The sequence below is a fragment of the Pleurodeles waltl genome, chromosome 12 (genome assembly GCF_031143425.1).
Source record: "Pleurodeles waltl isolate 20211129_DDA chromosome 12, aPleWal1.hap1.20221129, whole genome shotgun sequence".
Classification (NCBI taxonomy): Eukaryota; Metazoa; Chordata; class Amphibia; order Caudata; family Salamandridae; genus Pleurodeles; species Pleurodeles waltl.
Genome location: NC_090451.1, coordinates 532,605,350 through 532,633,049, shown reverse-complemented (window position 1 = coordinate 532,633,049; position 27,700 = coordinate 532,605,350). Strand labels below are relative to the sequence as shown.

The 27,700-nt window shown below is 46.8% G+C and overlaps 1 protein-coding gene across 4 annotated transcripts in view; it reads left to right on the top strand.

Moving 5' to 3' along the window:
- The window catches only part of FCSK (fucose kinase), a 579,999-nt gene that overhangs the window by 369,691 nt on the left and 182,608 nt on the right, over positions 1-27,700 (top strand). For all 4 annotated transcript variants that reach the window (XM_069217519.1, XM_069217520.1, XM_069217522.1 and 1 more), the window contains 5 exons: positions 5,529-5,601; positions 24,332-24,429; positions 25,560-25,640; positions 26,145-26,264; positions 27,130-27,280. In XM_069217519.1, the coding sequence (XP_069073620.1) occupies positions 5,529-5,601; positions 24,332-24,429; positions 25,560-25,640; positions 26,145-26,264; positions 27,130-27,280 (523 nt within the window). The remainder of the gene's footprint in view (positions 1-5,528; positions 5,602-24,331; positions 24,430-25,559; positions 25,641-26,144; positions 26,265-27,129; positions 27,281-27,700) is intronic.

Genomic DNA, 27,700 nt, shown 5'->3' with positions numbered 1-27,700 from the left:
GGGGGCGGCCAGCAACGTAGGGAGCCCTCACAGGAGCAGGCAGCACCCGCAGAAGTACCTGAACAGGCACTTGGAAGAAGAGTGAACCGGAGTCCACACGAAGTCACAAAAGGGAGTCCCACGACGCCGGAGGACAACTCAGAAGGTTGTGCACTGCAGGTTAGAGTGTCGGGGACCCAGGCTTGGCTGTGCACGAAGGAAATCCTGGAAGAGTACACAGGAGCCGGACCAGCTGCAAATCACGCAGTACCCAGCAATGCAGTCTAGCATGTGGAGGCAAGGACTTACCGCCACCAAACGTGGACTGAAGAGTCACTGGACTGTAGAAGTCACTTGGACAGAGTTGCTGGGTTCCAGGGACCACCTTGTCATGCTGAGAGGGGACCCAGAGGACCAGTGATGCAGTCTTTTGGTGCCTGCGGTTGCAGGGGGAAGATTCCGTCGACCCACGGGAGATTTCTTCAGAGCTCCTGGTGCAGAGAGGAGGCAGCCTACCCCCAGAGCATGCACCACCTGGAAACAGTCGAGAAAGCCGGCAGGATGAAGCGATACAAGGTTGCTAGTAGTCGTCTTGCTACTTGGTTGCGGTTTTGCAGGCGTCCTGAGCAGTCAGCGGTCGATCCTTTGGTAGAAGGTGAAGAGGGAGATGCAGAGGAACTCTGATGAGCTCTTGCATTCGTTATCTGAAGAATTCCCCAAAGCAGAGACCCTAAATAGCCAGAAAAGGAGGTTTGGCTACCTAGAAAGGAGGATTGGCTACCAAGAGAGGTAAGAGCCTATCAGAAGGAGCCTCTGACGTCACCTGCTGGCACTGGCCACTCAGAGCAGTCCAGTGTGCCACAGACACCTCTGTTTCCAAGATGGCAGAGGTCTGGGACCCACTGGAGGAGCTCTGGGCACCTCCCCTGGGAGGTGCAGGTCAGGGGAGTGGTCACTCCCCTTTCCTTTGTCCAGTTTCGCGCCAGAGCAGGGCTGGGGGATCCCTAAACCGGTGTAGACTGACTTATGCAGAGATGGGCACCATCTGTGCCCATCAAAGCATTTCTAGAGGCTGGGGGAGGCTACTCCTCCCCAGCCTTCACACCTATTTCCAAAGGGAGAGGGTGTGACACCCTCTCGCAGAGGAAATCCTTTTTTCTGCCTTCCTGGGCCAGGGCTGCCTGGACCCCAGGAGGGCAGAAACCTGTCTGAGGGGTTGGCAGCAGCTGCAGTGGAGACCCCGGAAAGGCAGTTTGGCAGTACCTGGGTTCTGTGCTAGAGACCCGGGGGATCATGGAATTGTCCCGCCAATGCCAGATTGGCATTGGGGTGACAATTCCATGATCTTAGACATGTTACATGGCCATGTTCGGAGTTACCATTGTGACGCTGTACATAGGTAGTGACCTATGTACAGTGCACGCGTGTAATGGTGTCCCCGCACTCACAAAGTCCGGGGAATTTGCCCTGAACGATGTGGGGGCACCTTGGCTAGTGCCAGGGTGCCCACACACTAAGTAACTTTGCACCCAACCTTCACCAGGTGAAGGTTAGACATATAGGTGACTTATAAGTTACTTAAGTGCAGTGGTAAATGGCTGTGAAATAACGTGGACGTTATTTCATTCAGGCTGCACTGGCAGGCCTGTGTAAGAATAGTCAGATCTCCCTATGGGTGGCAAAAAAAATGCTGCAGCCCATAGGGATCTCCTGGAACCCCAATACCCTGGGTACCTCAGTACCATATACTAGGGAATTATATGGGTGTACCAGTATGCCAATGTGAATTGCTACATTTAGTCACTAGCCTGTTAGTGACAAATTTGGAAAGCAGAGAGAGCATAACCACTGAGGTTCTGGTTAGCAGAGCCTCAGTGAGACAGTTAGGCATCACACAGGGAAAACTTACATATAGGCCACAAACCTATGAGCACTGGGGTCCTGGCTAGCAGGATCCCAGTGACACATAACAACCACACTTACAACATAGGGTTTCACTATGAGCACTGGGCTCTGGCTAGCAGGATCCCAGTGAGACAGTGAAAACACCCTGACATATACTCACAAACAGGCCAAAAGTGGGGGTAACAAGGCTAGAAAGAGGCTACTTTCTCACTCCCCCCCCCCCCCCCAAACGAAGGACAATAAGGCTAACCTTGGCCAGTTGAGTCTTTATTGTCTAAGTGGTGATAAGTGGAGAGTAGCTCTGCAATAGACTGGTTACTCCCTTTATCATCCACTATATGGTTACTTCCCTGTGGAGATGTAAACCACCCTGTTTGAAGTTTTTTAGCTAAGCAACAATGTGAAGATATATTCTCAGAGTTCCTATCAGTAAGTTTTAGTTTAGAACAGTGGGATTTGTCCACTGTTCTACACTGTGCCCACCTCTCCGACGACGTACTGTCTCTGATACTGTAGCTTCCCTTTGTGTACCGTCTCATCACTCGGCCCCCCCTCAGCCTGCGCACCTCTCTCCCATCTTGTTGTGTTGTGTGCTTTTTCACTCAGTCTGTTTTAATACTCCCAATCTGTGCCCTGTTCTGCACAGTTTGCCTGGTATTCCAGCATGTGCTCTCTCGTACGTCAGTGTTGCACCCTTGACTGTACCCCCTGGTGCATTCTCTTGCAGTGGGCGTTCTTCATACGAGTCTAAGGTACACCTTCTTTAACTGTCAACACAGCACCCCTGGTGTGGTTTAGGGATTTTTATCCCTGTTCTGTTTTACAACAGAGAACATGATCTCCCCAGTGCCTAAAAACATTTGGGACCTTGTGTAAGTGGGTCTCATATAAAGCGCTCCAGTACCTTCGAGTCGAGTTTACCCTGTATAACACTGCAAAAAAAAACAAACCGATAGAAACACTTAGGGCTTCATCAGTGACGCTTGTACGCATGTGCATTAAGGCCGCACTAAAATACAATAAACTTGGCAAGTTGAACGGTGCTGTCTTTCGGTTGCCTCTGTTGGTGCTGTCCTGCCAGGTAAAGAGCCTAGGCCGGAGCAGGGCCGGTGTTACACCTCAGGCGTGTGTGAGGCCTTGTGTCCCTAAGCAGCACACAATACAAGATCAACACAGAGAATTTCAAGGAAGTACGCCCTCAGAAGTAAAATAAAAACCACGAAGGTTCATTTAGATAATTCAGGTGAAACACCGAAGGCAAAAACACGATTCGTGATAAATTAGCATAGGGAATTAGCATATGGCTCATTCGACCGCAGTAGTAAATAGCACTAAATCAGGGCATAACAGACACTGACAAGGGTTCTGCCTCTAAAGTGGGGAGTCGGAAGACTGGCTCACCTTCAGAAATACATCATTTTATAGCCTGTTTTACTATTGAAGTCGATGGATATTGCACAGTCAGCACAGGGTGAGTAAATGTACCAATGAATGAACAATTCACAGGTGAAAAGTATACAGTGTCATAAAATGCAACCATTCGAGCACTCGCCCCTACCTGACTATTAATGTGCTGTATTCTAACCTAATGTTACCAAATGCGGCAGTACAAGCTGGTTACAGTACAATGGACGTCACACAAGTAAATAACTACTGGCCTTGAATGTTGCAAAGGTTTCCACCGTGAATTTTGAACAATAGCGTGTCGGTACATTGCAAGCGCCCATTTAGGTTACATGTGGTGAACAGAATCAGAAATGAAAACACACAGGAAACAAGATGGGGTCGACACCTAGTCGTGCCAAGCATAAGAAATACAGTTTTGCAATGTGCAGTGTTTTCATTTTATTGCAGCAATTTTATATATGTTGAGCACACATTTTTATTAAATCAAAATCAGCTTTCTCACCCGTGGTGAGTCACAGCTCAGTCGGTATTGTAGATAGCCAGACTCCCATCCTCTGCTTATGTGTACCTGTGGTATTTCTATCGCGCTAACAGCCAAAAGACAGCTGAGGTCTCACAGAATGTCAAAGATAAGTATAGCGCCAACAGCAGGAGCATGGTTGTGGAATGTTAATGCACGGTAATGTAGTGCTCTTTGAAGAGGTGTGTCTTTAACTGTTTCCTAAATTGAGCCAGCGGTGAGGCGGTCCTGATGGATACTGGGGTGTTGTTCCATACCCTGGGTGCATAGATGAAAAACTTCTTAGTCTGCAGTCTGATGGTATCCTGACTGCCAGAGTATCTATCACCAGAGATTGTGAGCTTGTCTACAAGATAAGCAGTGGTGCTGGCTGGGATGGCTTTGTAAATGATGCAGTTGATTTTGAAGATGGTGCAGGCAGCCAAGGGGATCCCATGGTGTTCCATCAGGATGGGAGTGGTGAAATCATATTTTTTTCAGGCCCTCGATGAGACGTGCTGCAGCATTTAGGATTCTCTTAAAGTGTGCCAGTGTGGAGTGTGGGAGGCCACAAGCAGGGTGTTACCACCATCCAGGTGCTTGGAGAGCAGTACTGAAGTCACTTTCTGGAAGAAATGCCTTCCCTTTCTTTAGAAGAAAGAGCTGGTTCCAGGTCATCTTTGTGATATCAAATCAGACAGTAGGATGTGTGGTCCTTAAATTTAGCTCTAAAAACATTGAATAATAAGCGGGGGTCACAAGGCCTGCTCATTGTGACCAATATCACACTCTCCGTATTGTCAGGGCCACAGGAATTGTATGTCAGGGGAGGACCACATTATGCAACAGTGTTGTTTATATTATGCGGCAAGAAAAGGCCAATTACTCATCATAATACAGCACATTTTGTGATAGTATTATTTTTCTGTTTTTACTCTTGTTAACATTGTATGGGCAAACATTTGTGAAGGGCCTTCCACTGCACTGCAACACATGTTGCTGCATTTTTAGTAGCTTGCGAATTCCTAGAGCTAGACTCAACATTTTTTTTTTTTTATCTGCAGATTATGCAGCAAATGATTTATTATGTGGCAAACGAGACAAATCCATTACTATGCGTAAAACGCTGCAGAAACAAATAATTCAGGTGGTCCTGTATATAGTGTACCTCTTATTTGGTTTACATTTGCTGTAGACCCCCCAGAAGCTGACTGTGAAACCAGTTCTCTGATGACTGAGCAGGCTAAAATGGAGAAAGGGGATCCCACCTCTTACCTTTTCAGGATTTGTCAATAAGGCCGAATACAGCAGTGCTGACTGTGCTAGACTGCTTGTGTTTTTCATGTAGCTGTCCTCAATATGAATAACCACTGGTACTGGTATAATTACGTTAATATTAAGTCATTTTGATTTGTTATTGTCCTCTACTGTTATAATTCTGTTAGTATTACTGTCCTTGAAGTATTTTTACATTTTGATGACTTTTATTAGGGTATGTACGTTACTATTAGAATTATTACTTAAGCTGTGTAATAATTCTAATGTTATTTTTTTGCGATAATGATTTTTATTACCATTAAAATATGAACCATATATTGTTGAGTTATAGGTAGTTTTGTTATCATTCTTGATATTCTAATTCTTACTATCATTACTGTTGTTATTATGTTGTTGCTTGTACTATTATTATTCGTATTGCTATGTATATTAAGAAGTCTGTTGCCTCTCTCTCGCGCAGGTCTGTCCCGGATCGCCTCCTGGTGTTTGGGTGTGCAGCACGGATATGATGCTATCTGTGCCCTCTGACCCAGGTGAGGAGACACTGGCACGCGGCTCTTCTCTTCCGGTGTATCTCATTGTTATGCTGCTGTACCCCTACTGTATCAGTGCTTGGACCCTCACCACACACGCAGGCCAGGGTATTCCAATCCTGACCATTAATAATCCCTGCTATCCCACCACCATTCCCGCGCTCAAGGCTTGTGTACTGCAGCTCGGTCCACTTGCAGGCAGTGCTTAATTTGTGCTTGTTATTTCCGGTGCTGAGCCCCGCCTCTTATTTTTGAGGGCCGGGGCTTATTTAAACAGCACTTGCTGCGCCTACAGAGGTGAAAGACTTTATTACTTTCTGAATGGACTACGAAGTCGACTGCATTTACCATGATGCGTTGGGGTTGGACTTTGTTGCTGGAGTGTAGGCAGTGTGCTCCCTTTCTTTGTAATTTTGGCTTATTTTTCTGCCTCAAGCATTTAACGCGAGAAAAAGACGCATATGGGAAAGACGGAGGAAGAGAAAAGCGAAAAGCGTCAACAAAGAGATGACAGAAAGCTCCAAGAGTGATCTGAAGAGGCAGGGAGTGGCTTTCAATGTATTGAAGAGGCCCAGATGGTTTCAGGATTACGCCGCTTCAGTAGTCCTTGTTCGCACATTTAACTGCAGCAGCCGCGTGTTTAAAATGAGGACTTTGAGTACCGGCGCATTTTTATTTACAAATTAATCACTGCTTGCAGGGTACCTCATTTCTGCTCTTGATTGCATCCGGCTGTAGTGGTGCGATCCTGACATGGCTTTACCTATGCACCTCCACGGTGGCGTAATACAAAATGATGCCCCCCACCCCCCAGTGTAACAGGCCCAGAAGGCAATGTCGGATAGACTGTCAGTCGGACCCTCATTATTCGGGTCACTGCTTCCGTGATTTGCAGCCAGTATGAGTGCAGTATTCTGCAGCTCCGCCCCCTAGTGGGGAATCTCGCAGGGAACGTACCACATTGTGGACATGCGGCCGAGTGCATTGGGTACCACCAATGAGTCGTTGTGGAGTCAGATACACTCTATGTTTAGTTTGAACCTTGCATTACCCGATGCCTCGTGTGCCTGTGGCCTAGCTCTCCACCAGTCACTAATGGGGAATCTAGGTCCTCGTCCCACCCCCTTTGAGACCTGGTTATGTCTATGTGCCTGACCGCCTTGAGGGCTTCATACACTCGGGAAATCAGTCGCCTATGAACTCCCGAATCAAGTATGGTGCGCAACAACTGGGATTATATGGGCTCATCGGAATAACTGGTCCAGATCTCCCTGGCTGTATGAGGTCCAAAATTGTTCCTGGCCTACTCCATATAATTCACTGGCTTCAGCGAATGTTATGAACATGTTATTCACGTCAGTGTCTCCTGCATTCTGACAGCTGCCATCTAGCCGGGGTATTACGTTCATCGAGTCCTGTAACCTCAAGCCACCAGAATGAGAGCAGCTTTGCGTATGGTGCCCTTCCTATGACTTTCATCAGTCACTTCCCAGGCTTGTGCTGCCTGTGTTAATATGAAGTGCCTGTTGGGGTTCTACGCCCTCCCGTTAGTAGCTTGGGGAGTTCAGTGGGTGGCATCAGGCCCTCCAACAACTTTTTCTCCCAGTGAGTCCTTCATCACACCACAGAACTGCCCATTGGAGCACTCCCGCCAAGTAATAAAATTGGAGGTCCGGTAGACCCAGACCTCCCTCCTCCAGGATCAATTTCAGGGTGTCTAGTTTGACCTGGCTGCGTTTATTAGCCCTGATCAATGACACCAGTAGACTATCAAGTTGCCTGAAAAGGTCCAATGGCAGCATACACAAGGAGTTCTGAAAAATGTAGAGGCATCATGGGGGCAGTAACATTTTGCTCAGGGCCACCCTCCCATGGCTGAAGTGTCTTCCAAACCTCGACAGATCGAGTCAGGCAACGCAGCGCCTGGCCCATGTGGGGCTCGTATTGAAGCGCACATTTCCCGACACCAATATTCTAGATATTGAAAGTGGCTCTGTTACCAGGGAAGACCCACGTTTAGTAGGTCTGCTGCTGAGGGCAAGGCTGGTGTTCCCAAAGGGAATAACACTGTCTTGTGAAAGTTAACTCGAGGCCAGAAGCATTGCTAAAATGGGACACGAGTTGCAGATCCGACTGGGTCCGTTCTATATAGGAGAGTATCATCCGCATACATGGACACCGCATGCACAGTGTCTCCTGTTTTGGTACCCCTGACTCCCATCCTATCTCTCAGAAAAATCACCAGAGGCTCAATTGCGAGGGCAAAAGAGCGGCAACCGTGGACACCCCTGCACGCCCACTTTAACCTCTGAGTTCGTAAGGGTCTCTAGCCTGTATCTCCACAGAGGGTCTTGAGGTCTATGCATGCCCATTGTGCAGTCTAAGAGGAGGGGGGTGTTCCAACAGAAATCTGACCCAGTACCTGACTCCCTTAACGTTCAGGATCCTGTCTTTGGTGATGAGGAAATGACCTGATCTGCTGTGTGCGGGTGTGTAGGGGAGTAGTACGAAAAATCAGCAGTCAGTGGGTGGAAGTCTCACCATATATTTGTACGTGGAGTCTATGCATAGGCTCAATCAGACTGGCAGTCATGGTGGGCTTAGTGCCCAATCGTGGTGGGTTTGTGTCTAGTGTAACATCAATGACACAATTAAAGTCCTCCCCCATATAATGGGCATCTCTGGGGATGAATACATTTAGGAGGCAGACTTGTACTCCATCCAGACAACCATGTACCAAGATGCATCTCCCCTCAATATCTTCTGCATGACTAAGCTGTTGGAATGGGCATCCCAGAGCTACCTATATGGACACCCCGGGCATAAGAGAAGTAAGTCAACAAGAACAACTGCCCCCTACACTTATTCTGTAGTTTCTGTGCTTCCCCCTCAGTTAAATGTGTCTCCTGTAACATGGCTATTTGGGTCCCCAGTCGCCTCAGGTATGTGTGTGTTTTGTAGCTTTTGATAAATGTGTCTACCCCCCTCACGTTTCATGTTAATATACGAATAGAGTCAGCCATCGAGAAGCTATGATTTGGGCGTTACTCACCCTCCTATCAGCTCCCTCTTCCCACCCCGAGCTTCATTGACACTGCCAGACACTAGATGTAACTAAATAAGTTATCCCCCTCTCCCCACCCCGGGTAAAAACACATTTACTTAACTCGTGTCTCCCCATCAGATGTCTCCCATCAACGGCCCTAAGGTGCTACCACTAAAACTCACTTGTAACATAACAAATCACTCAATAACTCCCTACTATAACATTGCCTATCAAGGGAAACCCTACAATAGGGTCATTGTTGTGGACATCGAAATCAAACAGACCCTGTGAAGCCCTTACCTCTAATTCAGTCACACTCATACATTCACTCACTTCAACAAATGCGCTATTCACCCTTTGCAAGTGGTGCCAGAGTAGGGAAATGATTACACACACACCTGGTGTAGGACGGGGTCACCACTAGCCTATCTCGTCTGCAATGTTCGAGTCTGCAAAAGGCCTCCACCCCGTGAATCAAGGCTCAAAAAACCCATAAGGTTGATGTGCAATACAGCCCATCTGTAAATCAAAAGGACTTTATAATGGCTAATGCAATCCAGTCACCAACTTCTCTCCACAGGGGCCAGGCACCCCCAGCATGCCTTTATTCACAGGATCACAATTCGCACCACATGCAATACCCTCAGAGTCCCTGCAGAAACCTCCATCATATGGACATGTGGCATCAGATGATATACCGTTGTCATGTCAAGTCAACATCAGTTGGTGGAGAGTTTTCCATCCAATCTGACCCATTTCCGGCTGATTCAGGCGACATGACCATCTACTCCAGAGCCCTGGCTTGTTCACGTTCCTGACGCTGTCACTTCAACATGCCATCTTTAGACCACTACCCGGGCCCGGAGTCTGAGCGCCTCCTTCGTCAGCTTTGCCTCCTGCTCCTAGAGGCTGCATCTTGTGCGCCCCCAGGCCCTCTCCCGGCCCTCTTCCGGCACTCCTCCAGCCTCTCAACTCAATTCTACCATCTCCACGAATCTCCAGTCAGTTCCAGACATCCTCTGGAGACATGAACAAGTGCGCGTGGCCCTTGTGCAACACTTTGAGTTTGGTGGGGGATAACAACATATACTGCAGTCCCATTGCTTTCAATTTCTGTTTGATCCCACAGTATGACTGTTGTTGCTGAACCGCTCTTGTGTAGTCTTGTAATATCCTGATCTCATGATTGTCGAAGGCGGGCTCTCCTTAGCTGTGCACCCCCTGCAATATGGCGTCTCTGTCTCTGTAATTAAGTATTTCAGTGATGATAGTCCTGGAAGTAACACCCCCCCCCCAGGGGTGCAGAGGGGGCGCCAGCGACCTGTGGGCTCTCCACCACAAAAAAAACTGGGACAGAGCAATATCTGGGAGTTGTGTTCTGATCCACTCTTCCAGAAACCGTTCTGGTGCGTCACCCTCAGACTTTCCCAGAAATCCCATAAACCTCAGATTGCATCCCCGGGCTTTTCGCGGAGTTCCAGTCTCCAATTCCATCACCTTAGTTTTGAGCGACCTAATTTTAGATTTAAGTGTGCTGACGTGTTTATCTTTTTCCCTTGATCTCTCCGACACTTTCCTGACATCAGCACGTAGAAAGTTTATGTCCAATGCAATTGCTTCTATTATGCTGTGCACCACTGTGAGGAGGCTTGGATGGCTGCAAGAATTTGCACCCCTGTGGGGCCTGCAAACCCCCCTGTTCCACCACCTGCACGTGGCTCGTCGATCCCTGCACAGCAGATTGATTCATAGTAGTCTGTTGGAACACACAGCCCTTTTTATCAAAGACCATTGGGGTCTCCTAGAATAGTGCGGGTCCACAGGGTCAGCCGCAGGAAGCATTCCTTGAGGGGGAGCGGGGGGCACGCAGAACAGTGTGGGCCCGCAGGGTCCTCTCCTCCGTCACATATTGTGCTGTTACTGAGGGAGATAGCAGGTTCCACCAAAACCTGGAGCCCTCCCAAGTATGTACCGAGGGCAGTGCTTGGTGAGGGGGGGCGCTCGGCCAGTCCGCTGAGCTGGTCCAAGTAGTCATAGAGCAGTTTGCCAGGTAAGTCCACTCTTTGCAATCGCACCAGGGTGTACCCTGGGCCCAGGACCACCGTGCTCCCATCTCCTCCAGCTCAGGTGGGTAAGAGCGACTTCTCCCCGGGGCAGTGCAGGTGTTCCGTGGTGCGTCTCCAAGAGCTCTGCCCCAAATAAAGGAGACAAATCAGGGCAGGAGCAGCACCCCCATTACACCGCTGGCATTCCCCACTAGGATGTCGGGGATACACTGCACGAGGATTCCCCGGTAGGATGGCAAGGGCGCCACCTAGGCCCAAATCGACCTTCTGTTGTGCTGTCGGGGTGCAGTGTCCGCCATCCAAGGCTGTCCCTCCTCAATCCTCCAGCCGATCAGGCCACACCCGCCCCGTGCACCAGGCGCGAGTCACTGCAGGCCACCTACAGGCATCATGGCAGTCCTCCGGGCCTCTAGTAGCCCAGAGCATCTTCCATTCTTCCAGCTTGCAAGTGGGCCACAGAAGAGAGGTCCGGACTCCATGTGAAGTGCCACTTCCTCTGATGTACTTTACGGTTCCAGCCCACGCGGGTAAGGGGTGCAGTCCACCAACCCATAGGCCTCCCAAGCCCGCAACTCGCAGGGCCCAAAAGCATCTCCACGTCAGCCTCTCTGGCCACGAGGTCTCCAGCTCAGGAAGGCCAGCCCGCTTCACGTGCACGCAGGCCTGCGACCTCAGGCCGCCATATCTTCTCCCTCTGAGGGGGCAGGTAACAGGCACTTCAGGGCGCAAAAAAGCTCTCGGATCTGGCCCTTCGGCTGCCGCTGGAGTATGCAGCACTTAGTGGCTTTAGTGCGCGTCAGGGTGGGGAGGATGCTGTATGCTACAGGAGCACTCACTGAGTGCGTCCGTTCAGCTATTTTGTTGGCCACACCCCCCCCCCCCAATCTCAGATTTTAGTGTTAGAATTAGAGAAGTTTCTAAAAAAGCTTCTCAGACAGCTTACTTTTTCTTTTTAAATGTATTCTGTGCTTTCAGTAAAACACTTAACATTTTGATTCATTTTCTGGGTAGAATTATTGTATTGATTTGAGGATCGTCAGCCTTTGGGGATACACTGATTGATTTCATAGATCTCTTGTGAGCTCCTCTGTTCTACACTTTGTGATCTATGTGATCTCTCTATCGTTCAGATCAAAGATGTAAATATAAAAACCCTGATGCTCAACTGCCATCAGGCCCTCGTTTGGACATGTGAAAGAACCATCTAGTTTTTGGTCTCTGTTGTGATTATTAGAGGCAGTTCAAATCAGTTTGATTCCAGGTAAAACAGAAAAAGACGTTGGCAAAATGTGACCCCAATGAGCTATTCATTGATCTAGACTCGCACACAAAGTAGGCATGTGTCAAGGGACAGATCTCAAGCTTACACAAACTTTACTTAAGGATAATACACTTTAAATAAGTATAATTAAGACTTAGGGCCAGATGTAGGTAGTTTGCAAATTGCGACTTGCAATTTGCGAGTCTGAGCGACTCGCAAATTGCAACTAGCAATTTGCACTGCAGAACGGTGTCTCAGACACCGTCTGTGAGTCGCTATGGGGTCGCAAAGACCCACCTCATTAATATTAATGAGGTGGGTCGCAAATTGCGGCCCCATAGCGACTATGGGCACTCACTGACATGGAGGCCTGCTGTAGTCAGCAGACCTCCATGTCCGTGACTGCTTGTTAATAAAGCAGTTTTTTTTTTTTCCAAGTGTAGCCCGTTTTCCTTAAAGGAAAACGAGCTGCACTTAAAAAAAAATCCGAAACCTTTTGTTTCGGAATTTTTTCAGGGCAGGTAGTGGTCCCTTTGACCACTACCTGCCCTGAAAAAATATTTTGGGGTCCATTCGCAAAGGGGAAGGGGTCCCATGGGGACCCCTTCCAATTTGCGAGTGGGTTACCATCCACTTCAAGTGGATGGTAACTGCAACTCCATTTGCGACCGCGTGGAATTGCATACCACTGCGAGTTGCCAATAGGAAGGGAACACCCCTTCCTATTTGCGAGTCGGAAATGCATTTTGCGAGTCGGTCCCGACTCGCAAAATGCATTTCTGCATAGCAAACTCCGGTTTGCGACTTGCAAACGGCAATTTTTGCCGTTTGCGAGTCGCAAACTGGTTGCTACATCTGGCCCTAAGCTCTGCTCTCCGCCCCTCAATTTCGTAAGCAGCAGCCTTTACTGGTTCATGCGTTGGCAGACTGGTTGCAGGTCCAGTATCAGAGGAGGGTTGGCTCATTGGTTATTAATCCTTTCCCTGCATGACAGTGGCACCACCACCCACAACAGGGAGAGTGTGGGATGCTCACTTTCTTACACCTGTTGCTTACCTGGCAGGCTTCCGCTGCATGTAGGACACCCCCTCTGCTCCTAAAGGGAGGGCTCTACATGGCGAACCATTTTTCAGTAAGTGGCGAGGGGGCTCAAACTGGCCCCTACTAAGCAGGTGATTATGCCAGTTGGTTCTGTACTCTTAGTCTTAGTCCTAGTCCTAGGAGTGAAGTGTGGTACAATGAGCCAAACACCTCCACTTTCTTCAATTTTCCTTGGTTTACTGTAGAGGCGTATTTCTTAACTGGTGTTCCACAGGTGGCACTAAATGCCTGCGGTCTCCCAGGTCTACTCTCTGTTGCATAGAAACCATACACAGGCGGTCATGACAGTAACTAAGATGTGGCTATGTGGGTACGTCAGCAGCGTTAAAGTGTCAGGCATGAGATGTAAGATACATGAAAGGAGCAGCAGTATGCCAAGTAGAAGCCATCCACACAATTTGTGTTCCTTTATGGAAATTGTGCAGCAGTGCTCCTTTACCCTAGCTTGCAGTAGCTCTTTTCTAGCACTGAGAATCCACATGACTTAACCAGTCCACTTTAACCATGGCCTACATCACTATTACACTCCCTTATCTGGAACTTCTCAGAGTTCTTTTTTCCAGAGCAACTCATTCTTCACTTTCAGTATTTCCCTGATAATATTAATCTCCATTGCTATTCGGTGAAAGGTTGTCCCCACTGCCTGCCTTTCTCTCTCTCTCTCGCTCTTAGTTCTACCTATTTTTATGGCATTTTATGCTGTTTAAATGCAGCTGAACCTTCTATCTTCTGACACAAAGGCCCTCATTACTCGTGGTGGTGGTCAGAGTGCCGTGGTCTTGCCGGTCCAACTGCCACATTACGACGGCAGCAGAGCCATCACGGTCCGACTGCTGACACCGCCAGGTTGCTGCCAGTTGATAGCCTGGCAGTCTCAGCCGTTGCATTTCGCCAGGGTGGCGCTGCATGCAGCACCGCTCTGGAGAGTAGGACTCCCCAATCCGCCAGCCTTTTCATGGCGGTTGGCCCACCATAGATAGGCTGGTGGAATGGGGGTGTCGAGGGCCCCCATGGACAGCCCTGTCACGCTTTCCACTGCCCGAATTACGGGCAGTGGAAAGTGCAGCGGGTGCTGCTGCACCTAACGCACTTCCACATTGCCGCTGGCTCGATTACAAGCTTGCGTCAATGTTAAGGCCCTGTTTCCCACTGGGCCGGCGGGCGGAAACACTGTATCCACCTGCCAGCCCAGCAGGAAGCTTGCAATAGGGCCGGTGGTGTTCTCGCCGCACTGGAGGTCAGATGGCGGTACGAGTTTGGCCAGTGGCCTCCGGCGCCCCCCAAATTCGTAATGAGGGCAAAAATATTTTTTTATATTTTACCGTGAGTCTAATCTTTTTGGTGAAATATACTTCCTGTGGTCGGAGCACAACACAGACTGATTCGTATGTCACAGAGAAATGCTCCCACTGTTAGAAGATGTCAAGAAGAACTCATAAGAACAGACAGAAGATTTGTCTCCATGGATTGCAAGAAGATCAGTGCAGGTGTCTGGAGCAAACACCGGGGAGATCTGGGAGACATGAAGAAGCGACTTCCTCTAGCATAGCTTGCTCCACCTTTCAAAGGACTCCTCCAGCGGGTGATGTAAAGAAAGGTTGAAGTATGAAAAACGTTGTTGGGTCTGTTTGATGCAGAGGAGAGGCACAGCTGAGAGCTGATCCCTGTTAAGGCATTCAGAAATATTTAACCTCCAAGACACCAAGAATTTCGAAGTTGAAGGATATGTCAATGTCCAGGCATATTTCACCACCCAAAGGCTCAAGATCAAGCAGATCATTACACATGCCGGTTGAATGGATTAGGAAATTGAGGATGAGGAAGAATCTTGATTCAGAGTATTTCAGTGTGCATGCTGAGTCCCATGAAGGCAATGCATCTGGTGGACCTTTCTTTGCCTCTGTCTCCTCCCAGATCTTTAACTCTGAAGGAACGCATCTTTGCAAGCCTGTGTGTCTCCAGCTCCGATGTCTGCCTCGCCTCAACCACCAACAGAGCTTCCAATTTCACCTCCAGCACTTTCTACACCTGCTAGATTACCAAAGTATACGTCTTCTAGGAGGAAGTCACACAAGTCAGCATCGCAAGCATCATTTCAGTCATTTCAGGCATTCTCTGCAGGCAGAAGCCACACTTAAGACAAAGATGTTAGCCATCAAAATCTACTTCTTCTACTACTTCAACAAGCTATAAGACATATTCACCAACACTAAAAGCAATATTCTCTAACCAGGATATCTCCTGTTGATGACAATACATTAAATGAATTTTGATTAGAGGGGCAGGAAACCTCAGCATACCAGGGCCTGTTCCATCAGCTTCCACATAATTGATTTTCAAGAAGTTCATTCACTGATAAACTGCTAGACCATTGCATTTTCTAGTTCCTGGACATTTTGAACTGGCCATGGAACTTTTCTTGACTCTGTCTTCAGCTGAGTCAGCTCCTGCTAGCCTGCAGAAAAAATATGTCTGTTGATCAAGACCCTCTTTTCTTTGGAACAGGTCTGCAACAGTATTCTGTCATAGTCTCAGCAGCTCAAAAGAAGCATTCCACAGCACCAACAGCTACATTGACTCAACCGATATGACAGATCTATGTGGAATTCCTTGCAGCACTTTCAGTGACAACTCCACGAGGGGTAAAGCTGCAACTGTTGCCTTGTTGAGGAACGATCCCGTAGCAGAGATCTGCAAGACAACCATCTGGCGATAAGACCATGCTTTCACACGACACTGTCTTGATTCAGATTTCAGGAAGGACACCCAGTAGAGAAAGTCCTAATTGAGGAATTTCTTTGATTAGATCATTAGAATTAATTTATCTTTTAACGTCTGATGTTTGAGGTGGGCTTGCCATTGTATTCCGTGTTTATGGTTATTAATGGAGACTTCCTGAAGGAGAAGGAAAAGTTACCTGTAATTCTAGTTGTCCTCAGAGGAATCATCCTTTAAATCATAACCAGCCCTCCCTCTTTCCAAGTCAAAGAAAAGAAACATTGATTGTATATACAGCAGAATCCTAAGTCTCTGCACTAAAATACTTCGAGCAAATGCTATTCACAGGGCATGATGGGATACTGGTGCAATATGCTTCCTTACAGGAACATTGTTAGTTTTCCAGCTTCTTTCTTTAGCTACGTTGACCTTCTTTTCTGGAACTTTTCTTTTGAAAAAGGTTTGCAAAAGAGTTTTTCTTGTCACTTTTTTAATGTAGTTACATTTTTAATTTAAAGTTAACTCCTGGCCAATTGACAGTAAAAGACTGTCATAACAATGTTTTATTTTAATTTTCTAGAAGAAAAGTGTAGGAAATGAGGTTTTTGATGGGAGTGAAGACCCTTCTCAAGCTAAGGCCACAATTCCTTTCAGGGTGAACCACAACAGGCCACTAATTATAACATGTGTTTAACCCTCTGGCAGCTTGGCACAAAAGCAGTCAGGCTTAACTTAGAGGCAATGTGTTAAGTATATACGCAGCACTCAAAACAGTAATAAAGTAAGCACAGGCAAAATCTCACAGTAATTTAGAAAAATATAGTACAATTTAATAAATACTTTGACACTAAAGTGATGAAATTCCAATCAGTAGAACTGGAGTTATGATTTTATTTTAGGTTTTTAGTAAAATGGAGTGCAGTTCAGATACACAAAGTGAATTGGACACGGTCTTGGCTTACCTTCGGACTTAGAAAAAAAATTGGAGAAAAATCCTTAAGAAGGTAAGGTTCAGCGCGGCAAGGCAGCCGGTGGTGTCCAAGGAGGAAGTATTTTTGTCGAGGAGCCTCTGGACGAAGGAAGTTGAAAATATCTAGCAGGACAAAGCTGCAGACTGTGTCTGACGAGAGCTGCAGGAGACAAGGTACCCTTCCGAAGAGGAGCCTCTGAACAGGATTTGCTGTGTTGGATAAGAATGTAGCAGAATCAATCAGTCTCCTGTCGGTTCTCAGAGCACTTTTTGTTGAACATTTTTTAAGTCCCAAGTTTTGGATTTTAGCTGTTTAGGCACCTTTAGCGCCACCTCCAAGGGTCCAGGACTGGGTGGGCACCACTTGGAGGAAAGGGCTCTCTTAGGCAGGGTCCAGGTGTGGGTGCAAGGTTGTTGGAGCTTTTTGTGTCCTGTAGATTAGAACAGGAGGCCAGCCAACTAGCCCTTGTAGTCACCTTAGTCGTACTGGGATCAAGCAGCAAGGCTGGCCTCAAGCAGCAGGGCGGTCCTCTGAAGTACAGAGACGTCCTCAAGAAGCGGGGCAGTCCTCTGAAGTACAAAATAGTCTTTCTTTAAATCCTCTGCAGGCCCATGCATGAACTGAAGAGTGGGTCTGATAGTCCTGTTTTTATACCTGATGCCAGCTGTGCAGTGAAAGAAACTTCGAGTTTTCCCCCCACAGATGGTGATGGTATTGTTTCCCCATGGCCAGACTTCAGGAGGTCTGGGGTGACAAATGGCTAGTTTGAAGTTCTTTGTGAATGTGTGAGTGTGCTGAGGCAACTCCTTTGAAATGTAAGTGGGGCAGAGAATAGCTGCGCCCCACACATCCTGGCAGGATGGCCCATCCTGCCAACTCCTAGTGCCCCTTTGCCTCACTGCCTGGGATAAATACACAAAGGTCAACTGCCATATTAATCACAGTTATGTCACCTAGGTCACAGGATGCTAATCAAAGTTATGTCAACTAGGACACAGGCTAGACATCAAATGGTTAGGACAAGAAAACGTCTTCTTTCTAAAAGTGACATTTTCAGTATTGCGACTTAAAATCTGACTTTAACATTTAAGAGAATTTTAAATTACAATTCCTTTGAAATCAAACATGACATTTCTACGTGTTCCCAATCAAAAGTTATCACTTTTTAAATGTAATAAGATAACCCGGTGTTATCCTATGGGAGAGGTAGACCTTGCAGTAGTGAAAAACAAATGTAAGTGTTGTTCACTACTAGGACATGTAAAACTTAAAAGTTTATGCCCAACTTTTAAAACACAGTGCACCCTGCCCTCTGAGCGCTTTAGGCCTATATTATAGTTTCCTTATATGTATTAAAAAAAAGATTATTAAAGCCTGCCAATTATGTTATTTTATAATGTCGAATTAGCAGTTTAAAACTGCACACAGACTGCAATGGCAATGGCAGTCCAAAGACATGTTTTAAAGAGCTACTTAAGTGAGTGGCACAATATGTGCTGCAGGCCGACTGGTAGCATTTAATTTACAGGCTCTGGGTACCTTTTGTACTGATTGGGTGTAAACCAAATTCACAATGTTTAGAGGAGTGAGCACAGGCAATAGGCACCTGAATACCCTTTTGGGTGATTAGCTGCGCTTTATAAATCCTGATTGATTGATTGAATGTAGCACTGTTTAGCAGTTGTAAAGTGCTCAGAGTGGTAAGGCCACCAGAAGCTAAATTCAGAGAATAGTTTGGGTGAAGGCAAAAGGTTTGGGGGTGACCCTGCAGCGAGGGCCAAGTCCAACAAAAAAGTATATAATATATATTCTTTAAATTAGTGCTACAGGATCCCACATGTGGTCCAGACAGTTCGGTGCTTATGATTTCAATAGAGAGTCCTCTTAAGAAGAACTAGGATTACAGGTAGGAACTTTTCCATCTCAGCAACTGACTCCCGTGGAGCTTTCTTTTGTTGCCTTGAGTACTTCATGCAGTCAGTTCTTCTGAGTTCTGTGTACAAATGTGGTGCAGGTCTCTTAGGGGCAAACTCTAATAAGGGTTGTATGTGTTCTAGTACCACATGGTCCATTGCCTTGGTTGCAAACCACAAACTTTCACATTTAGGGAATATGTATTATGTACCAGGCAGGTATCAAAGTCGTCAATGTCGATTCACAGTAGTGTGAGGCTCACAAGTTTCATTGCAGGACCCTTCACACGTGAAGCTGAGTACCATGACTTAACCTGCAACTCCAATTAATTGGACCCCACAGTTGTGCTTCCTCCCTGGGACCATCCCAAATAGGATAGGCGTGTCTATCGGTCAGACATCAGCAAAATCCCCCAGGTTTAGACTAAATCTATGCAAGCAGAGGGCTTACTTTGTTGTCTCCGTGGTATCAGTACTAGTAATCGGTATCAGTGTATAATGTATCATGCATAGCTGAGCCAGTACACCATAAAAGTCCCAAGCATTCATTCATATCTAACAACATCATGAAAGAGTTAAGGGCAAGGCATCCCCTAGATCTGTGGCCCCCAAATCTGCACCATATCATGGTCATGCGGCCCACGGTTCACACGCATTTAAAGCATAATAAATGTCATAAAAGACACACATCTAAGCACCATAATGTTTGGTGTGTACTCTATAGTGAAGAATCGAATTTTTGGTGCCTTTTCTCCAGTACTGAAAGTTAACTTTCAACCTTGTGAATTTTTCAGATCAGATGTACAAACTACATTCTGAAGGACAGTAGTTTAGTCCATTGGAACATTTCACTTTCCCTTCTTGGGAGGTGTTTGCAACACCTGTTAGAGAAGAATCAACTTCCCTCAGTATCTCCCTTCTGACTTTGTCAAGTCCATCCCTGTGTTCAGAGCACAACACACTCCCCTGTGACACTGCTGAGACCAATATCTCCCTTTGATGCCCCCTCTCTGTACCATGAGTGTAAGTATGTATATGAATATACGTACGGCACAGCAAGTCGGAGGGTGCAGGCCCCATAGGAGCATCTAAAGGGCCGGGTGGTAACGATAAGTTACACAAACTAGGGAGCGGCAACGTGCTGCTGCCCATCCTCAGTGATAACCGCTTATCACCCAGTTCATTTGTGTGGTGAGGATTGTGAGGCTACTTTACAGGACCTCTGCCGCATTTCTGAGGAAAGAGCACCCGAACAGTCAGTCCCTCCTTCCTGTCGGCCACAGAAGGACTGATCATTGGATGACCTGATCTCTGTGAACAGGTCCTTGGAATGCCCGTTTTCCCAAAGTCTCTGAGGGAGCGCAATGCAGAACTGTTAGGTTGCCGATAGATACTTGCAATACATGCTTGGTCATTGTTATTCAAGAGGCGACTATGGATAACCTTGCCCACACTTTCAAGAAGGATATTGGCTAAGAACACCTCAGTGCACTTTTAGTTCCTCTTCCGCTTTGCAAATTGTAGCGGCCCCAGTTTATGAATTTCTCTGGTGCCTTAATCCACGATTTTTCTCATGGGTCTGATCTCAGCAAGTAAGGAGGATGGGTGATGAGAACATTTCCATATTCCAGTTTTGATATCTCTCAGGCACATAACAGACTCGAATATTGATGTCCCCAACCCACTCGCGACCCTCAGCATGGCAGGAGGACTTCATCTGGAAACTAGAATTACCACATCCATCAGAGCCGTCACTCACTTTCCTTCCGTTAATGCACTTCCTGCTACTACAACCACATTTTGCAGGCCTTGTAAGTTAACAATATTGGACGTGGAAATCGCTGCCAACAACGCATAAAATTTTAATTACGAAACACGAATCCCCACATATTATTATCTGCTGCGGATTACAAATTGTATTCACTCGGAGAGCACTAACTATCCTACAATTAATTAAAATATTTAATTGAAACACTAGTTACATTATAATTCATACAGCTACAGCAGTAGTAATTTCCCAGGTGAGCATAGCACAATAGATCCGCAGTGACTTCTGTTATAAGTTTGTGCTAGCTTAGATCATAACCGCCAGGCACTTGGGTGTAATTTGCTCTGATGGAGGAAGAAGACACTTGTAGGCACTTTGCAAAGCTTTAGCCAGTCTGTCTGGTTCTTAGCTCAAGCCGAAAAGCAACGGTTTTAACCAGAAGGTCCAGAGCTGCCAGAAATAGTAGCGTGGAAAGGGAAATGTATTACATCTTCAAAGTACCCCGTACTGCATCACAAGAACTATAATGCAACCTCTTCCATTTACTTTATTACATTTACGAAAGGGGAGGGGCCTCAGCCTAAATGCATAGCTGCCAAGGTTTCAGATTGCTATGTGTGACATTTTCAAAATGTCAGTGTAACTATGAGTGACATTTCAACGATTATGAGCGACACTTTCTTGCAAGCAAAATCGAGGGAGAAAGACGAGGGAACCATATAAATATCGTAATATATCGAGAATCCTATACCTCCTGTTGTACACCAGCTCCACCTTGTGGCCTTTGATAAACACTGCTGGGAGCTTACCTAGCAAAGTGAGAAACTGGAACAAGAAGGTTTTATCCCACTTCAGGACTTGCGTGAAAATCCCAGGCATTGCGGGAATGCAGGAAAATGACCAGAAATGCGTTATTTTAACACGAGATGCGTGATACTTGTCAGGGTTCTAAATGTCACTTACAAAGGAAATAAGTCAACCGGAACTGATTCTCCATTTAAATCATTACGTCACCAAGGACTGACCTAGAAAGGCAACAGGAAGTGTGGCAATACCCTCTTAGATGCACATTGATCCCCCTCTCCCTGGGAGATGCATTACTGGCACCAGGGGATTTTCTATAGCCCCTTCCTCTCTTCCTGTTGAACATCCGCATGAGCAAGGATACTTATCTTCCAGGTTTTTCCAAGTCTTTTACAAATGCAAAGAAAATCCTCTGTACACTGGACGTCTGGAGAACAGTCCGCTCCCACTTGTAGCATACAAATGCATTTTTGCTATATAAGTAATCTACCGAGAGTGGCTGCAACCAAGGCTAGAACGCCAGCAGAGGAAGCTCTCAAGACCTCTGTTTTCTGAAGGGCAGTTCAGTGTATTCTAGATTGTTCCTTAGAGTCATGGCGCTGCCAGTTAACCTTCCTCTTGCCAGTTAACCTTCCTCTAGGTGCTCTGCAGTGTAGTTCTTGAGCTGCTGCTCAGACTTCTTGTATACACAATACCTGGACCTCTGTTCTCTAGAGTAGCTCTTCAGTCTGACCAATCCCTGCTGAGAAATGTTTCATTTATTGCTTGTGGCACCCCTTAATCATACATGCCACGATGTGACCTTACATTTATAGAAAGATGGATCCTTACTTAACAGTAAGTACAATACACTCGCCCTAGTAAATCTTGTCCTACTAGCGACGTACAGTTCCCCCTCGGGCTCCGACTATTAATTGTGTGTGACATGTCAGTAGCCGGACCTAGAAACATTTGGGGGCGCAAGCAGTGGTACGAATGAGCTTGGGATTGCCATAGTTGTTCCTTTTTCTAATCATAAGTGTGGTTAGTCCCCTGCTTTGTCATACCTCCCACCAGACAGGAGTAAAGTTTTGTTGGGCTGGGAGTACAAGAGCCATTAACGTGAGTAGCTTATACATTTTACCTTACAGTAGTCGGGCTCACTCCCGATGATCATTGCTGTACTGGCCTTGCTGCCCTTATCGTAGCTGTACTGCGGAGGCTCTGTGCCGGACCTTTCCTTGTAGCCTCCCTCACGGAGTAGGATCAGGCAGAGATTGTCCGAGTCCTGTCTCACTCCCTCGCTGCTCCGCTATACATATGTCCTGTACCATTCCTTATCGCCCTATTAGGCCTAGATGCAGATGATCTAGGTCCTATTTTATAGATAATCCATTTTACTGCAGTTTTGGCCCAATATGCTGGGCTGTTCCTTATATAAGCCGTTGCCTGCCAGTCACAGATGATACATGTTATATCAGTCTCTCTGCATAGGTGGTAAATACATTACAAGGCCTTAATTCACTAATCACAGCCTTGAAATAGGTAAAGACTCCATGCTTATCTCCCCCATTAGAGTCCTTCTGCATAGAGAGGATCTGACCCCCCCCATGTGTTCGATCCTGACCGTGTGCAGATGGATCTGTGTCGTGAAAGTCCTAATCCCCACCTCCCATCGCCGCAGGGCTGCAGATGGCATATGCTGGAATGACCCAGCTTCCACAGGGACTCCACATTTCCCTCAATTGTCCTGATTCCTGTGTACGCAGTGACCCCTCAATGTAGATGTCATATACTTTAGTGGCCCAGCTCCCATCTTTATGGATCTGTAGAAGTCAGATCGGTGCTAATCTATTAGGCTGTGCTGCTGGCAGTAAATTAATGGTGTACCAAATCCATAGTCTTGCATCATCCCATGCAAAAGTTCACATCGCATTTTGAATTCTGTGCTGTAACACTCTTTCTACCATGTATCACAGCCCTTCAGCCGCTGACACGTGGCTTGCTGGTTCCTAAACTCCTTATTGCGGTCCTCTAACATACAACTCGTTTTGTAGCAAGTGGTCCCTACCTTACCACAGGCAGTGCATTGAAAATGCCAGGAGTAGGGTGCGGAGGCAGAGTTTTGCATCATTGTTCTGAAAAAACAGATATTTGGCTGTTTGGGAAATGCAGATACTGCCCGGAGGTGGGTTTCTGTTCTTGCTGTCATCTGCTTTTCTTGCTAGTCCTGCAATCCCAAATCATCACTGTCTAGCTTTTTGTGGGGGAGCTTGCTTCATAGGGTGCTGGGTGACCCTAGATGATCAGCATAATAATTGCACCTTTCACCTCCTCTCCAAGGCCACGTGGCATGCCCATGCTCTGTCGAACTCCTGGTTTACATACTGGTTCTTACACTTCTGTTCCACCTCCAGCTTGTTAATTCGTGTCTGGCTCGTCTCTAGCTTGTAAAATCCCTCTTTCTAGCGGTTTTATTGTTTATTTTCATCTTTTGTTCATATTCCTGGTACTTGGACCAGTTCTTTTCTCTTACTGGGCCTGTTCTTTTCTCTTTGGTCATATTGTTGAACCATATGTTTTTTTACCTAACAGTTTAATGCCTCTGCTTGTCTTTGGTATAGTTTATCAGTCTTATTATAGGATGTGTTCCATTTGACTAGTTTTTTCCTTCCTCTATCTCTTTTCTTTTTCTTGTGTGCCTTGTATTGGATTTGCTAGTGCTTCTTCTATCGTTTTCCTGCTGGCCTGATTCTTGGTTGTTGACTCAACTCATCCCTCTTACTGGGATCTTTTTGGTGCTTCTTGACTCTCTATGAGCCTCTGCTGGTCATATTCCTATGTTCGCACTGACCACCAGATCTGAATTAAATATAATGTCTGTTGAAAGCCAGAGGGCAGAAAGGGGATGTTTTGGTTCAGCAGGGCATGGGTGCGGGAACAGAGTAAACTCTGTGCAGCTCCTAGGAGCCCAGCTCTCATGGAGCAGTGTTAATGAGGAGATTAATTTAGATAACTGACATATTGAGAATCAACAATAAAACATATTGAGCGATTGCCAACACCTCTCGCCACAAACTAACTTTCTGTTTGCTTCACTCAGGGATTGACTGGGACGGGTTTCTTGGCGCCAAGGTGGTCTCAGTGCTGGGAAGTGTGGCTTATGCGAAGAAGCATGGAGTCTACCTCGTCGATGAGCAGGTAAAGGATGGGCCTGCCAATGCATCGATGGATAGGGGGTGCACAGACTTCAACAAAGTGGCTGTGGGCGCTGCTGGAAATGGTTGCTCCAGTGTCAGTAGAAAAAGTGGCCTTAGCTTTCTTACCCCCAACCTTTCAAGTCCTACTTTGCTGTCTCTGACCTTCTGCCTTTGTCAGCACAATGAACACCGTTTTTGTTATTCTCAATTCTACATTTATTTCTAGTTATGTCCACTTCTCTTTTTACTTTGTTCACTAATCATTTTATTGCTCTGACTTGTTTTACTCTCTTTTCATAGTCCTGCTCATTTCTTTTTTGTCTCCTTGTCATATTTTCTGTCTTTTTCATTAATTATGCTATCCAATCGGCAGTATTCCTTCTCACTCTTTCTTTCTTTCCTTCTTTCTTTTACTTCAGTTCTTTCTCTAACTTTGTCTTTCATTCTCAGTTTCTCATTACTTCATCCTGTGCTCTCCAACTCGTCTCCCAATCTTTAACACTAAATTTTTTATCCTCCAGAATCCCTTGCGCCACCCTTGTCACTGCCTTATTCTGACAGAAAGGATACTTGTCTTTTGAGAACGATGCACCATGTCTGATATTGATTGCTGGAATGGATGTGCTGTCTTCTTGCAGAAAGTGTTGGAGTGGATGTCTACTTAGAGTGATGATCCGCCTTCATCATGTGATTGTTGGAATGGTTGCCTGCTCAGAGGGATTTACTGCCTGCCTGCAGATACGGACTGAAGCCCGAGTTTCACCTCCCTCACACCTTCCTGCCTGGCTCACTTCGGAAATTCCTGCTTCCTTCCCGATAGACTTTCCATCACCACAATCCCAGATCTTCCTCCCACCCTGGCTGCAGTCTTACCACCCTTTCTACTGATCCTCCTGCTCCCTTCACTTCTGTCCATCCTACCTTTTCCTCTGAGTTCCCAAATCACCTTCTCCCCAGAGTCAACTTAGCTCCTGTCATACAAGACTCTACCCCTTTTTACTCAATACTTTCCTCCCACTCTTCGGTCCTGACCTCACAGCCCTCTTCCCCCCGATCCTCACTCCAGATCCTTCTGTCCGTTCACTTCAGGTCTTGCAGCCTCCTCACTCTAGCTTTTTTCTATGTTTGCAGGGTTATGTGCAGGATATTCTTTACCAGGACAGTGAAGCACGGATCCAGCAATGTGCAAAGCATGATGGGAAGGTGCCCCTGGTATGTCTCATGGCCTCTTTGTTGCTGCTAAATGTTGGCATAAGGTGAAACCTCAAAGGATATGGGTGAAGACTGTCAGTCTGCATCAGCCTTCTGATGTGTCTCTTGTTTAGAGGCCTAGTCTGTCCCGGGCCCCAAGGTCCTGACCTGTGGTCCTTCCTCTGGCGTTCTGTTTGCCCCAGGCCCTTGGGTTCCTGTTGTTGTCCTTCCTGTGGAGGGTGCTGTGATGCAGGCTCGTCGACTCTCTCTTGCAGCCCTTCCACCATTGGGTTGTCTATCTCATGTATCTCTCTCCAAGAGTCCTAGTCAGCCCCAACCCCCTCTTTCCATATTATATTCCTCACTCAGGAGGGTTGTCTGCCCTTGGTGCTCTGCTCTCCCCTGTGCTATTTGTATGTTCAGTCTACCCTGCACCCCTGAACTCTCACTTGTATCACTCCTCTAGTGGGCTGTTGACCCAGGTCACTGTCTATCCCTGCTTGCCGTTTCTCGTTGTGTTTCCAGGTATCCGGGATAGTCTTCTTCTCCTCTGATATAGCAGAGCGGCTCCTGGCGACCCACGTCATTCCGCCACTTGACGCCTGCACGTACATGGGGCTGGACTCCGGGGCTCAGCCCATCCAGGTAAGACCAGCATTTGAGGTGAGCAGGCGGCAGCTCCACTGGTACCGCACTGCTGTCGGTGGATATCTTGCTAGTAAGGTGAACTGCTAGTGAGAGATGACCAGTACTAGGTGTACGTCTGCACAGTGGCTCTTGTGCTAGTAATTTCTGATGGTGAATAGAAATGTTGCTGTGAAACAGACTCTTGGGGAGAAAAAGGGCAAAATAGAAACAGTTTCTCACAGTTTGTACTTTCACTGTTTAACTGTACTACCGAAGTTGTTTTCTTTAAGGAATCAAGTCTGACAGGTGCTTCAGTTATGGAAGAGGCATTTGTTTTGTTATTCCAAATTACGTAATGGAATCACACTTTACCTTTTGACATGGCCAGTTCTTCAAAGACATGAATTCGGAGTGAGCCTTGATGGGATGTTCTGGGTATGGTTCCTGACTTTGGGAGGACTTTGGGTGTATTAAGCACCGAACTCCATATGTTACTCTCCATTTTTGGGGTCGGAACTCCTATTTGAGTATTATTTATTAGACCCTATAGATTCGGACTCAGCAGTCAGATTGTTATCGGGTGCGACAAATATTGGCCCAAAACCTGGCCACTCATAATGCGGGCCATGGAGCCATACTGTGAGTAGGACTGGTGAAGATGCATCAGAGGCACGCGAACCACTCGGTTTCCCTGGGTGTATTTTATCAAGTGCCCGCTGCACTGGCGTCGAGGTGGCAGTATGCCCAAAATCTAGTAATGGGGGTGCGAAAGTAAGAGAGCACTGCCCCTACAGTGGAACCTGCTGGCTTAACTGATCATTAAGTGTTTCTCAAGCTCAGGCTTGAATGTTTTTAAAATAACATTTGCAAGATCTCCCCCCAGCTCTCACTGTTCTTCGACATCCTGTGGTGCATGGCTCGAGGGGTGACTGAAGAGGACTTCCTGAAGGGGGGCGTCTACAGCTCGGGGCCTGCAGTGAGGAGTGCCAGGACGGTGCTGTGGAAGGAGCTACATGACGTGCCTCTCAGTATCGGTGGGTGAAGACCTTTACACGTTTTACTTTGTTGTTCTGACTAGATTACCTTCCTGCCTCTTGTCCCGGGCCTGATGGAGTAAGAGACGGGTCTCAAAAAGTATTTGCAAATTGTGCACTCACTATTTTGTGAACTGTCTCTGATTTTGTGATGCGAACTATGTGCTGATAGGTCCCATCACAAAATCTCCAGTCACATCCAATCGAAGAAGGACATACATCATGAATATTAATTTGACATGTCATTACATGTAAAACTGTGTGATTGGCTACACAGGAATAGCAGACCACCATCCCCGTGATTGCACATTTTTAAATCAATCTGTGTCCCTTAGGGGAGTAGGTGCTGATTTAACTAAGTGTATTCTGTTTGGGAATACACTGGGGAGCTGGCTGTCTTTCTGTGGCCCATGGTCCGCT